The sequence below is a fragment of the Antechinus flavipes genome, chromosome 6 (genome assembly GCF_016432865.1).
Source record: "Antechinus flavipes isolate AdamAnt ecotype Samford, QLD, Australia chromosome 6, AdamAnt_v2, whole genome shotgun sequence".
Classification (NCBI taxonomy): domain Eukaryota; kingdom Metazoa; phylum Chordata; class Mammalia; order Dasyuromorphia; family Dasyuridae; genus Antechinus; species Antechinus flavipes.
In genome coordinates, this window is record NC_067403.1 from 249638445 (window position 1) to 249653287 (window position 14843).

Genomic DNA, 14843 nt, shown 5'->3' on the forward strand with positions numbered 1-14843 from the left:
GCTACGTAATATTATCATGGGCATTCCTTGGGATAATGATGAAGAGGTTATGACTCACCAGTTTCATCTTGTTCACCACAGAAAAGTAGAAGAGAGATGAGGACATAGAAAATCACAGATATTGAGAAAAATAGAGAGGGAAAATTAACTCCTATATATTATCTGTTGTTACTTTTACTATGCCACTTTTAATGAACCCATATAACTAAATATTTAGGCTTTTTGATCTCAAAGAAGGTACACCAAAAAGAGTAAACCAACATAAATCGGGGTATGGCTATCAAATTACATAAGCTGACAAACTTGGTAAAGACATTTTTTTCTTTTTTTTATTTGCAAATGAAATAGGATCTATCCATATAAACTCTTGAGATATTTGCTAGTAAAATATATTTGAGTTGATCTCAGATCTCACCCTGAAGAACTCTATTATCTTTGCAAAGTGATAACACAACAACAATCTATTTTCTCGTCCATCAACTAAGGACTGACTACTTATATCAAGTCCAGTTGAAACAAATAAAACTAAAATGACACTGACTTTCCTAGATGCGTCATGTTCCAGTGCATCCCATTCACTGACACTTGAGAAACACATATACAGAAAGGAAAAATTAGCTTCCCTTGATTGTCCTTTACACACATTTTGAATGCCTCTTTAATAGGTCTAACTATGAGAATATTCAGGCCTCTTGATATTGAGGAATACACACAGAATCATTGCTTAAAGTACATTGATCAGGGGACTGTTCCCTAATCAGTTCATTCAAAAACTTTCTGAAAAACACTCATCTTTATCAATCTCTCAAAAAACAGGGATGTCTACACATAATTTCTGAGATATAATATAATCTAAACAGATATGTATTGAACACAGATTTCACAATTATGATCATTGTGATCATTAAAGATCTCATCACTATGGATCAATTTTCTCATAGACAAAAATATGGACTGATCAGCCTGTAAGGACACTTCCAACATTAAACCTATTCAACTAAAATCATACTGACTAACCCTAGATGTATTATAACCCAATGCTTCCCATTCACGGATTTTTTTCAAAATTTTCAATATTATGTCAGTGAAGAAACCCTCTTTACAAAAACAAATACTTCAGAGGAAAATAAAAAACAGACAAACTCTCCCCTTTCTAAAAGTTACGGTTAGATGTCTACAGGGATATGAAGATCATACTGATCAATTCATTTTCTGAAAATTTCCATTTCTACATAATACTATCATGTGCATATCTTTAGATAATGAAGAAGAGGTTATGACTCACCAGTTTCATCTTTTTTCACCACAGAAAAGTAAAAGAGAGAGGAGGCCATAGAGAATCAAAGATATTGAGAAAAACAGAAAGGAAAAATTAGCTCCTATATATTATCCATTTATTACTTTTACTATGCCACTTTTAATGCACCCATATACCTAAACATTTAGACTTCTTGATCTTAAAGAAAGTATACCAAATTATGGGTAAAGCAATATAAATCTGGGAACACTTCTTAAATTACATAAGCTTATAATCTGTTAAAGACTTTTTTTTTTTTGCAAAGTAAATGGGATCTGTCTCTATAAACTCTGAAATGTTTGCTAGCAAAACATATTTGTGTTGATCTCAGGTCTCATATGTAAGAACTCTGTTATCTTTATAAAGTGATAAAACCATAAATGATCTATCAAGCTAAGGAATGAATAGCTACTATGGTCAAGTCATGTTAAAGCAAATCTAATCTAAACTAAACTAAACATAATTGCACTGACTTTCTGAGATGCCTCCTGTCTTGTAGTGTCCCATTCACTGACATTTGTGAAAATCTCCATGATGTTCTCAATAAATATAAAATACTCTTTTAGATAACAAAAACTTCAGAGGAAAAAACAGAAACTCTACCACCACAAAATTTGGGACTAGATAAGGGTATAGAATTGGGATCATACCAATCAGTTCATTTCCCATTACTATATAATATCAACACACATAAATATTGAAAAATGAAGAATATATTATTCACCAATTGGATCTTTGCTCACATCTGAAGGATGGGTAAAAAAGATAAAAAGAGAAAGAGAAGCACACAGAGAGATGGGTAAAATTAGCTTCTCTTGTTTGTCCTTTACATATATTTTGAAGACCTCTTTTGATACGTCTATCTTTGAGAATATTCTGGCTTCTTGATATTAAGGAATAAACACTGAATCATTGGTTAAAGTACATTGCTCAGGGAACTGTTTTCTAAGGGGTTCATTCTAAAGCCTTGTGAAAGATACTTTCTATTTTATCAATTTCTCAAGAAACAGGAATCTCTAAACAAAACCTCTGAGATTATATAATCTAAAAATATATGTATCAAAGATAGCTCTCACAATTATGATCACTGTGACCAACAATAATGGATCTCCTCACTGTGGATAAATTTTCTCATAAATAAAACTATCAACTGATCAGATTCTAAGAACACTTCTAACATTAAGTTTATAAAACTAAGATCATATTGACTTTCTGTCAAAGAATTATGATCCAATGCTTCCCATTCACTGATTTTTTTCAAAATTTCCATTACTATATCAATTAATCAGTGAAGAAACCTTATTATGGAAAACAAATACTTAAGAGGAAAATCAAAATGTATAAAATCTATCCCTTTCTAAAAGTTAAGGTTAGGTGGTTACATCGTTAGGAAGATCATACTGATCAGGTCATTTTTGGAAACTTTCCACCGCTATATATTATCGTATGCATATCATTGGATAATGATGAAAAAGTTATTACTCACCAGTTGCATCTTTGTTCACCACTTAAAAGTAGAAGAAAGAGAGACAAGGACAGACAGAATCACAGATATTGAGAAAAACATAGAGAGGGGAATTAGTTCCCATATATTATCCATTTGCTACTTTTACTTTGCTACTGTTAATACACCTATTTACCTAAATATTTAGGCTTTTTGATCTTGAAGAAAGCACACTGAATTATGGGTGAAGCAACAAAGATCAGGGAATGTTTTTCCAATTACATAAGCTTATGATCTTGTTGAGACATTTTTTTCCTTTTTTTTCCTTTGCAAAGTAAATGGGATCTATCTATATAAACTCTGGATGTTAGCTGGCAAAACAAATTTGAGTTGATCTCAGATGTCACACCAAAGAAGTCCGTTATCTTTATAGAGCAATAACACTACAATTTATTTATTTGTCCTTCAAACTAAGGACTGGATAGCTACTAATGTCAAGTTCAGTTGAAACAAATAAAACTAAAATCACACTGATTTTCCTAGCTGACTCATATCCCATTGTGTCCCATTCATTGGCATTTGTGAAAATCTCTACAACATTCTCAATAAACTAAAAACACTCTTTTAGAAAACAAAGACTTCAGAGGACAAAACAGCCAAGCTCTAGCACTACAAAATTTGGGACTAGATAAGGGCATGGAATTGGGGTCATATTGATCAGCTCATTTCCCTTTATTATGTGATCTCAAAATATATAAGTATTGAACAATGAAGAAGATATTCCTCACCAGTTGCATCTTTGCTGACATCTGAAGGATAGGTGAAAGTGATAAACAGAGAAAGAGAAACACACAGAGAGACAGGTAAAATTATCTTCACTGGATTGTCCTCTACATACATTTTGAAGGCCTTCTTAATAGGTCTATCTTTAAGAATATTCAGGTTTTTTGATATTATAAAATATACACTAAGTGGCTAGAAACTGAAAATTGAAGGGATGCCCACCAACTGGAGAGTGGCTGAATAAATTGTGCTATATGAATGTTATGGAATATTATTGCTCTATAACATAACATTCACCCTTTGATCCAGCAGTGTTTCTACTGGGCTTATACCCCAAAGAGATACTAAAGAAGGGAAAGGGACCTGTATGTGCCAATATGTTTGTGGCAGCCCTGTTTGTAGTGGCTAGAAGCTGGAAAATGAATGGATGCTCATCAATTGGAGAATGGTTGAGTAAATTGTGGCATATGAACATTATGGAATATTATTGTTCTGTAAGGAATGACCAGCAGGATGAATACAGAGAGGACTGGTGAGACTTATATGAACTGATGCTAAGTGAAATGAGCAGAACCAGGAGATCATTATATACCTCAACAATGATACTGTTTGAGGATGTAGTCTGATGGAAGTGGATCTCTTCGATAAAGAGAGCTAATTCAGTTTCAATTGATCAAGGATGGACAGAAGCAGCTACACCCAGAGAAAGAACACTGAGAAATGAATATAAACTGCTTGCATTTTTGTTTTTCTTCCCAGGTTATTTATACCTTCTGAAGCCAATTCTCCATGTGCAACAAGAAAACTGTTCGGTTCTGCACACATATATTGTGTCTAGGATATACTGTAACCTATTCAATATGTAAAGGACTGCTTGCCATCTGGGGGAGGGGGTGGAAGGAGGGAGGGGAAAAATCAGAACAGAAGTGAGTGCAAGGGATAATGCTATAAAAAATTACCCTGGCATGGGTTCTGTCAATAAAAAGTTATTTTAAAAAAATAGAATTTAAAAAACAAATAAATAAATAAATAATTACATGAGTTTATGATCTTGGTAAATACATTTTGCCCTTTTTTTCATTTTCAAAGTAAATGGGATATATATATATATATATATATATATATACATATATATATTATACATGTAATATACATACATATATGTATATATATATATACACACTCTGAATCTTTGCTAGCACAACATATTTTAGTTGATTTCAGGTCTCACCCTGAAGAACTCTGTTATGTTTGTAAAATTACACCACCACAAATAATCTATTTTCTCCTCCATACTACTTGACTAAGGTCAAGTCCAGGTGAAACAAATAAATCTAAAATCCCACTGACTCTCCTAGATGCCTCATGTCCCAGTGTGTCCCTTTCACTAACATTTGTAAAACTCTCCACGAGGTTCTCAAATAATTAAAAGCACTTTTAGAAAACAAAGACTTCAGAGAACAAAAAAGACAAGCTCCATTATTACAAAATTTGAAGATAGATAAGGGCATAGAATTAAAGTCATACACATCAGTTCATTCCCTTTATTATATGATATCAACACATACAAATATTGAAAAATGAAGAACATATTACTCACCAGTTGCATCTTTGCTATCACCTGAAGGTTGGATAAAAGAGAAAGAGAAAAACACACCGAGACAGGTAAAATTGGCTTTTCTGGATTGTCCTTTACATACATTTTGAATGCCTCTTTTAACAAGTCTATCTTTGAGAATATTGAGGCTTCTTAGGACTGAAGAATACATACCAAATCAGTGGTTAAAATAAACTGAGCAAGGGATTGTTCCCTAATGGTTTCATTTTAAAGCCTTGCAAAAGACATTTACTTCTTTTTCAATCTCTGAAGCAACTAGAATCTCTCCACATAATCTCTGAGATTTTATATAACCTAAACATATATGTATCAATCACAGGTCTTACAATTATGATCACTGTGACTTTAATAATTGATCTCATCACTATGAATCAATTTTTTCATAGATAAAACTGTGGATCAACTGAGGTTGATCAGCCTCTCAAGATACTTCCAACATTAAATGTATAATACTAACATCATACTGAGTTGCCCTTGATGCATTATGACCCAAAGCTTCCCCAATGATTTTTCAAATTTTCCATTATTATGTCAACTAATCAGTGAAGAAACCCTGTTAGGAAAAACAAAATTTCAGAGACAAATCGAACAAAATGCCCTTTCTAAAAGGTTAGATATGGTTAGATGGATACAGTAACAGGAAAGTCATTTTACAAAAATCAGCTCATTTTACAAAACTTTCCACTGAGACATAATATTAACAAGTGCAAATTGTTGGATAATGAAGAAGAGGATGTGACTTACCGGTTGCATATTTGTTCACCACTGAAAAGTAAAAGAAAGAAAAATCAGGATATAGAGAATCACAGATGTTGAGAAAAAAAAATGAAGAGGGAAAATTAGCTCCCATATACTTTTATGTTCCCATTTTTAAGGTACCTATTTACCTAACTTTTGAGTTTCTTCATCTTGAAGAAGGCTCACCAAATTACAGGTAAAGCAACATAGATCAGGGAATGCTTCTCAGATTACATAAGCTTATGTTGTTAGGAAAGACCTCGTTTCCCTTTTTTTTTTTTTTTATTTGCAAAATAAATGGGGTCTATCCTAGTAAATTCGGATATGTTTGTTAGTAAAATATATTTGAATTGACCTAAGTTCTCATACTGAAGAACTTCATTATCTTTTTAAAGTGATAACCCCACAAATGATCTATTTTCTCATCCATCAAGCTAGGAACTGAGTAGCTACTAAAGTCAAGCCCAGTTGAAACAAATAAAACTAAAATCACACTGACTTTCCTAGATGCCTCATTTCCCAGTTCATCCCATTTACTGACATCTGTGAAAATCTCCATGAGGTTCTCAAATAATTAAAAACAATCTTTTTGAAAACAGACTTCAGAGGACAAAACAGTAAGTTCCATGCTTATAATATGTAGAGCTAGATAAAGTCATGGAATTAAGGTCATACTGATCAGCTCTTTTCCCTTTAGTATATAATATCAACACGTATAAATATTGAAAAATGAAGAAAATATTACTCACCAGTTGCAACTTTGCTCACACCTGAAGGATGGGTGAAAGAGATACACAGAGAAAAAGAAACACACATAGGTAAAATTAGCTTCTCTGGATTGTCCTTTACATTCATTTTGAATGACTCAGTTAATAGATCTATCTTTGTGAGTATTCAGACTTCTGGATATTGAGGAATAAACACCAAATCATTAGTTAAAGTAAATTGGTCAGGAGACTGTCCCCTCATGGATTCTTTCTAAAACCTTGCCAAAGACACTTTCTTCTTTTTCAATCTTTAAAGTAACTGGAATCTCTCCAGATAATCTCTGAGATTTTATATAATCTAAACATATATGTATCAAAGACAGTTCTCATAATTATGATCACTGTGACCTTTAATAACTGATCTCATCATTATGGAGCAATTTTCTCTTAGGTGAAACTATGGACAGATCAGCCTCTTAAGAACACTTCCAACATTAAATCTATAAAACTAAGATCATACTAACTTCCCCTTGATGCAGTATGACTCAGTGCTTCCCACTCTCTTGTAGAAGGCCACAGATAGTGGGGAAATTCTGGGGAAGGTATAAGACCCTTCAGCCCAGAGAGAACCTGCTGACAACGTCTAGTTTGGCTCTCCATTTCCCATTGGTATCTCTCACCCTTTCTGAGAAGTCAGGGAGAACCCACCTGCTTCCTATCTAAAGTAAGGAATACTTACAGTAAAGAGAGGCATTTACATATACATGTGCTATGGTGATGTGATACTACTATAGTTAGCACTTGCTCAGTGTGATGTGGTGATATAATGGTTCTTTAGTTGTCACATGCTTAGTGTGTTGTAAGGATGTAATCATACTAAGGTATTTAAGGGCTGAGAAGACTTGAAATAAGGAGTCCATCTTTGACCATGGGTCTCCTGCCTTCTTCATTCCTCTACTAAGAACAAGGACTCGGGCTACCACCAAGATCCTCCAGAGAGCTAGTCTGAATGGTATATTTTGGCACACCAGCATGGGAGCTCTAGAAAGCATAGCACATTTTGGTTCCCCAATTTGGGGGCTCTAGAAAGCCCACTACATTCACTGATTTTTTTCAAAATTTTCATTATTATATCAATTAATCAGTGAAGAAACTCTGTTAGGGAAAATAAATACTTAGAGGTAAATCAAAATGGATAAAATCTTCCATTTCTAAAAGTTGAGATTAGATGGCTACAGTGACAGAAAGGTCTTACTGATCAGGTCTCTTTATGAAACTTTCCAGTGCTATACAAGATTAATGTGTGCAAATCTTTGGATAATGAAGAAGAGGTTATGACTTACCAGTTGCACCTATATTCACCACTTAAAAATAGAAGAAAGAGAGATGAGGACGTACGGAATCACAGATATTGAGAAAAATATAATGATTCAAAATTAGCTGCTATATATTATCCATTTGCCACTTTTTTTGCCACTTTTAATGCACCTATTTACCTAAATATTAGGCTACTTGATCTTGAAGAAAGCACACCAAATTACAGGTTAAGCAACATAGATCAAGGAACACATCTCAAATTTCATAACCTCAGCATCTTAGAAAAAGATATTTTTCCTTTTTTTTTATTTGCATAGTAAATAGGATCTATCCAAATAAACTGAGATGTTTGCTAGCAAAATATATTTGAGTTGATCTCAGATCTCACTGAAGAACTCAATTATCTTTTTAAAGTCAAAACACCACAAATGATCTATTTTCTCATTCATCAAACAAAGGACAGAATAGCTATGAAGATAAAGTCCTGTTGAAACAAATAAAATTAAAATCGCACTGACTTTCCTAGATTCCTTATGTCCCAGTGTATCCCATTTACTGACATTTATAAAAATCTCCATCTAAAATGTTGTGAATTACTTAAAAACACTCTTTTCAAAAACAAAGGCTTCAAAGGACAAAACAGACAAGCACTACTGCTTCAAAATTTGGGGCTAGATAAGATCATGCAATTAATGTCATACTGATCAGCTCTTTTCCTTTTACTTTATAATATCAACATATATGTTTGTTTATGTATATATAGAGAGAAAAATGAAGAAGATATTACTCACCAGCTACAACTGGGCTCATACCTGAAGGATGGATGAAAGAGATAAACAGAAAAAAAAGAAACACAAACACAGATAAGTAAAATTAGTTATTCTGGATTGTTCTTTACATTCATTTTGAATCTTTCTTTTAATAGATTTATCTTTGAGTATTTTCACGATTCTTGATATTGAGGAATACACACAAATTTGTTGGTTAAAGTACATTGATCAGGGGACTGTTCCCTAATGGGTTCATTCTGAAGTCTTGTGAAAGACATTTTCTTCTTTTTCAATGACTAAAGTAACTGGAATCTCTCCATGTGAAGTCCAGACTAATTCCCTGGAGTCCTTAGGAACAGCCAGAGTCAGGATAAGTAAAAGTCCTTGGTCTTTAGGGGGAGAAGTGAAGGAGACAGACAAATTGCCACGAGCTCGCCACTAACTTCCCTTCTTCATATCCTGCCACAAAGTGAAGTTTTCTTGCCTCTCTCACCCCACCCCTTAATCCTTACCTACAATTCTCTTAACCCCAAACATTTAGCATTAACTGTGAGAAGAGCAGTTCCAAACATATGCTAATAGAGTTATTGTCTTATTTTGCACCATTATCTGATTCAAGTTCAGAATTTCAGCCCTTTATATCTCCACATAATCTCTGAGATTTTGTTTCATCTAAATATATATGCACCAAACACAGGTCTCACTATGATCACTATGACTTTTAATAACTGATCTCATCACTATGGATCAATTTTCTCATAGACAAAACTATGGACTGATCAACTTCTAAGGATACTTCCAACATTAAATCTATAAAACTAAGATCATACTGACTTCCCCTGGGTGTGTTATGCCCCAATTGTTCCCATTCACTGATTTCTTCAAAATTTCCATTGTTATGGCAATTATTCAGTGAAGAAACCCTGCTAGGGAAAAGAAATGTTTCAGAGGAAAATCAAAACAGACAAAATCTTCCCTTTCTAAAAGTTGAGTTTTGGATGGATACCATGACAGGAAGGTCACTATATGAAACTTTCCACTGCTACATAATATTAACATGTGCATATCTTTGGATAATGATGAAGAAGTTATGACTCACCAGGTACATATTTGTCCACAACTAAAAAGTAGAAGAAAGAGAGATGAGGTTATAGAGAATCACAGATATTGAGAAAAACTTAGAGAAGCAAAATTAACTCCTATATAGTATCCATTTGCTACTTTTACTTTGCCACTTTTAATGCACCCATATACCTAAATATTTGGTTTCTTGATCTTGAAGAAGGCTCACTAAATTACAGGTTAAGTAACATAGAACAAAGAATGCTTCTCAAATTACATAACCTTATGATCTTAGCAAAGACATTTTTTCTCTTATTTTATTTGCAAAATAAATGGGATCTATACATATAAACTCTGAAAGGTTTTCTAGCAAAACATATTTGAGTTGATCTTAGGTCTCACAGTGAAGAACTCTTCATAAACTGATAACACTACAAACGATCTCTTTTCTCCTCCATCAAGCTAGGGACTGAACAGTTTCTAAGGTCATGTTGAAACAAATAAAACTAAAATCCCACTGATTTCCCTAGATGCCTTATGTCCTAGTGCATCCTGTTCAATGACATTTGTTAAAATCTTCATGAGGTTGTCAATTAATTAAAAACACTCTTTTTCAAAGACTTTAGAGGACAAAACAGACGAGCTCTACCACCATAAAATTTGGAACAACATAAGGGCATGGAATTAAGGTCACACTGATCAGCACTTTTCCCTTTACTATATAATTTATAGTAATATATTATAATATAATATAACATATATATATGTATATATATATATATTTGGTGAGGTAATTGGAGTTAAGTGACTTGCCCAGGGTCACTCAGCTAGCAATTATTAAGTGTCAGATTTCAACTCAGGTCCTTCTAACTTCAGGGCTGGTGCTCTATACACTGTACCCTAGATACCCCTACACATATAATTTTTGAAAAATGAAGAAGATATCACTCACCAGTTGCAACTTTGCTCACACCTGAATGATGGGTGAAAGAGATAAAGAGAAACACACACAGAGACTGGCAAATTATCATCTTTGAATTGTTCTTTACATACATTTTGAATGCCTCTTTTAATAGGTCTATCTTTGAGAATATTCCGGTTTCTTGATATTAAGGAATACATACTGAATCATTGGTTAAAGTACATTGATCAGGAACTCCTAATGAGCTCATTCTAAAGCCTTGCAAAAAAACCACTTTCTTCTTTTTCAATCTCTCAAGTAATTATAATCTCTGAGATTTTGTATAATCTAAACATATTCATATCAAACATAGGTCTCATGATCACTGTGCCTTTTAATAATTTATACCATCATTGTGGATCAATTTTCTCATAGATAAAACTATGGACTGATCAGCCTCTAAGGACACTTTGAACTTTAAATCTATAAAACTAAGATCATAGTGACTTCCCCTTGATGCATTATGAACCATTGCTTCCCATTCATTTATTTTTTCAAAATTTTCACTATTAAATAAATTAATCAGTGAAGAAACCCTGTTAGCCAAAAGAAATAGTTCTGAGGAAAATCAGACAAAATATCCCCTTTCTAAAAATTGAAATAGATTTCTACAGTGACAACAAGATCGTACTGATCAGTTAATTTTACAAAAGTTTCCACTGATACATAATATTAACATGTACATATATTAGGATAATGATGAAGAGGTTATGACTCACCAGTTGCATATTTGTTCACCACTGAAAAGTAGAACAGAGGGAGATAAAGTAAGAGAAAATTACAGATATTGAGACAAACATAGGCAAAATTAGCCTCTATATGTTATCTATATGCTCCTTTTATGTTGCCATTTTTAATGCACTTATTACCTAAATATTTGTCTTGAAGAAAGCTCACCGAATTACGGGTTAAGCAATATAGATCAGGGAATGTTTCTCAAATTATATAAGCTTACATTTTTAGTAAAGACATCTTTTCCTTTTTTTTTTTTTTACTTTTCAAAATAAATGGGATTTATCCATGTAAATTCTGGGACGTTTGTTAACAAAACATATTAAAGTTGATCTCATTTCTCACACTAAAGAACTCCATTATCTTTTTCTTTCTCCTGCTGAGGCAATTAGGGTTAAGTCAGGTCACACAGCCAGGAAGTGTTAAGTCTCAAGACACCACATTTGAACTCGGGACCTCCTGACTTCAGCGCTGGTGCTCTATCCATTGCACCATCTAGCTGCCGCTCCATTATTTTTCCAAAGTGATAATACAAGAAATGATCTATTTTCTCATCCATCAAAGTCTAGTTGAAACAAATAAAACTAAATTCACACTGACTTTCCTAGATACCTCATGTCACAATGCGTTCCATTTGCTGACAGTTGTGAAAATCTCCATGATGTTGACAATTAATTAAAAACACTCAAAAAACAAAGATTTCAGAGGATAAAACAGACAAGCACTGCCATTATAAAATTTGTGTCAGAAAAGTGCATGCAATTAAATTCATAATATCAATATATATAAATATTGAAAAATGAAGAAGATATTACTCACCAGTTGCAACTTTGTTTGCACCTGAAGGAAGGGTGAAAGAGATAAACAGAAAAAGAGAAACACACAGAGAAACAGATAAAATTAGCTTCTCTGGATTGTCCTTGACATACATTTTGAATGCTTCTTTTAACAAGTCTATCTTTGAGGATATTGAGGCATCTTAATATTGAGGAACACATACCAAATCATTGGTTAAAGTACATTGAGCAGGGAATTGTTCCCTAATGGGTTCATTTTTAAAAGCCTTACAAAAGATACTTTCTACTTTATCAACCTCTCAAGAAACGGGGATCTCTGAACAAAACTTCTGAGATTTTTATAATCTAAAAATATTTGTATTGAACACAGGTCTCAAAATTATGATCCCTATGACCATTAATAATTGATCTCCTCACTATTGATCAATTTTCTCACAGGTAAAACTATGGACTGATCAGGCTCTAAGGATATTTCCAGTATTAAATCTATAAAACTAAGATCATACTGATTTCCCCTGAATATGATATGACTCAATGCTTCCTATTCACTGAATTTTTCAAAATTTGCCTTATTATGTCAATTAATCTAAGGAAATTCTGTTAGGGAACACAAATACTTCAGAAGAAAATCAGAACGGGCAAAATCTACCCTTTCCAAAAGTTAAGGTTAGATTTCTACAGTGGTGGGAAAGTCATACTGATCAAGTAATTTTCCTAAGATTTTCCACTGCTACATAATATTAACATGTGCATATCTTTGGATAATGATGAAAAGGATATGACTCACCAGTTGCATCTTTGTTCATCATTGAAAAGTAGAAAAAAGAGAGATGAAGATAGAGAGAATCACAGATATTAATAAAAATGTAGAGAGGAGAAATTAGCTCCTATATATTATCCATTTGCTACTTTCATTTTGCCACTTTTAATTCAGTTATGTATGAAAATATTTAAGCTTCTTGATGTTGAAGAAGATTCACTGAATCATGGGTTAAGCAACATAGATCAGGGAACACTTCTCACATTACATAAGCTTACAAACTTTGTAAAGACATTTTTTCCATTTTTTTGATTTCCAAAGATGTTTTCTTGCAAAATATATTTGAGTTGACCTCAGGTCTCACACTAAAAAATTCCATTGTCTTTCTAAAGTGATAACACCACAAAAAAATTATTTTCTTATCCATCAAGGTAAGAACTGAATAGCTACTAAGGACAAGTCCAGTTGAAACAAATAAAACCAAAATCACTCTGACTTTCCTAAATTCCTTAAGGCCCAGTGTGCTCATTCACTGACATTTGTGAAAATGTCCATGATGTTCTCAATTAATTAAGAAAACGCTCTTAGAAAACAAAGACTTTGGAGGACAAAACAGACAAGTACTACCACTACAAAATTTGGTTCTAGAGAAGGGTATGGAAGTAAGGTCATACTGATCAGTTCATTTTCCTTTATTATATATTATCAACACATATAAATATTGAAAAATGAAGAAATTACTCACCAGTTGCATCTTTGCTCATGTCTGAAAGATGGGAAAAAAGATAGAGAAAGAGAAGCACACAGACAAATAAAATTAGCTTCTCTGGATTGTCCTTTACATATATTTTAAATGCCTTGTTAATAGGTCTATCATTGAGAACATTCAGGTTTCTTGAGATTGAGGAATACACACTAAATCATTGGTTAAAGTACATTGATCAGGGGACTGTTCTCTAATGGGTTCATTCTAAAGCCTTGGGAAAGACATTTTTTTCTTTATCAGTCTCTTAAGTAACTAGAATCTCTCCACATAATCTCTGAGATTTTGTATAATCTAATGATATTTACATTGAACACAGGTCTCCCAATTATGAAAAGTGTGATATTTAATAATTGATACCATCACTATGGATCAATTTTCTCATAGATGAAACTATGAACTGATCAGCCTCCAAGGACATTTCCAAAATAAAATCTATAAAACTAAGATCTTATTGACTTTCCTTCAATGTGTTAAGATAGAATGCTTCCCATTAACTGATTTTTTTCAAAATTTACAATATTATGTCAATTAATCAGTGAAGAAACTCTATTATTGTAACCAAATACTTCAGAGGAAAAACAAAACAGACATAGTCTCCCTTTTCTAATAGTTGAATTTAGATGACTATATTGACAGCGGGGAAAACAGTCCATTTTAGGAAACTTTGCTACATAATATTATCATGCAAATAGCGCATAACATTGAATAATGATGAAAAGGATATGACTCACCAGTTGTATATTTCTTCACCACTGAAAAGTAAAAGAAATAGGGATGAGGCCATAGAGAATCAGAGATATTGGGGAAAATATAGAAAGGGAAAATTAGCTCCTCTGTATTATCCATTTGCTACTTTTACTTTGCCACTTTGAATGAACCTATTTACTGAAATATTAGGCTTCTTGATCTTGAAGAAGGCTCACCGAATTATGATTTAAGAAACATGGATCAGGAATGCATCTCAAATACCATAAGTTTACAATCTTGGAAAAGATATTTTTCCCTTTTATTTCACTAATAAAGTAAATAGGATCTAGCGATATAAATTCTGAGATATTTTTCTAGCAAAACATATTTCAGGTGATCTCAGG

General features: G+C 33.0%; 1 protein-coding gene across 44 annotated transcripts in view; it reads right to left on the reverse strand.

Annotated features, from left to right (window-relative positions):
• The window catches only part of LOC127540547 (oviduct-specific glycoprotein-like), a 55188-nt gene that overhangs the window by 7067 nt on the left and 33278 nt on the right, over window positions 1-14843 (reverse strand). For 34 of the 44 annotated variants that reach the window (XM_051965314.1, XM_051965307.1, XM_051965311.1 and 31 more), the window contains 7 exons: window positions 8696-8716; window positions 7931-7951; window positions 6630-6650; window positions 5887-5907; window positions 5125-5145; window positions 3530-3550; window positions 2784-2804 (listed from right to left, as the gene is read on the reverse strand). The exons of 1 other annotated variant lie outside the window; for it this stretch is intronic. In XM_051965314.1, coding sequence (XP_051821274.1) covers window positions 2784-2804; window positions 3530-3550; window positions 5125-5145; window positions 5887-5907; window positions 6630-6650; window positions 7931-7951; window positions 8696-8716 — 147 coding nt within the window. Of the gene's footprint in view, window positions 1-2783; window positions 2805-3529; window positions 3551-5124; window positions 5146-5886; window positions 5908-6629; window positions 6651-7930; window positions 7952-8695; window positions 8717-9773; window positions 9795-13731; window positions 13753-14483; window positions 14505-14843 lie in introns of all 44 variants that reach the window. 9 more of the 44 variants (XM_051965294.1, XM_051965279.1, XM_051965317.1 and 6 more) reach the window with 7 other exon arrangements.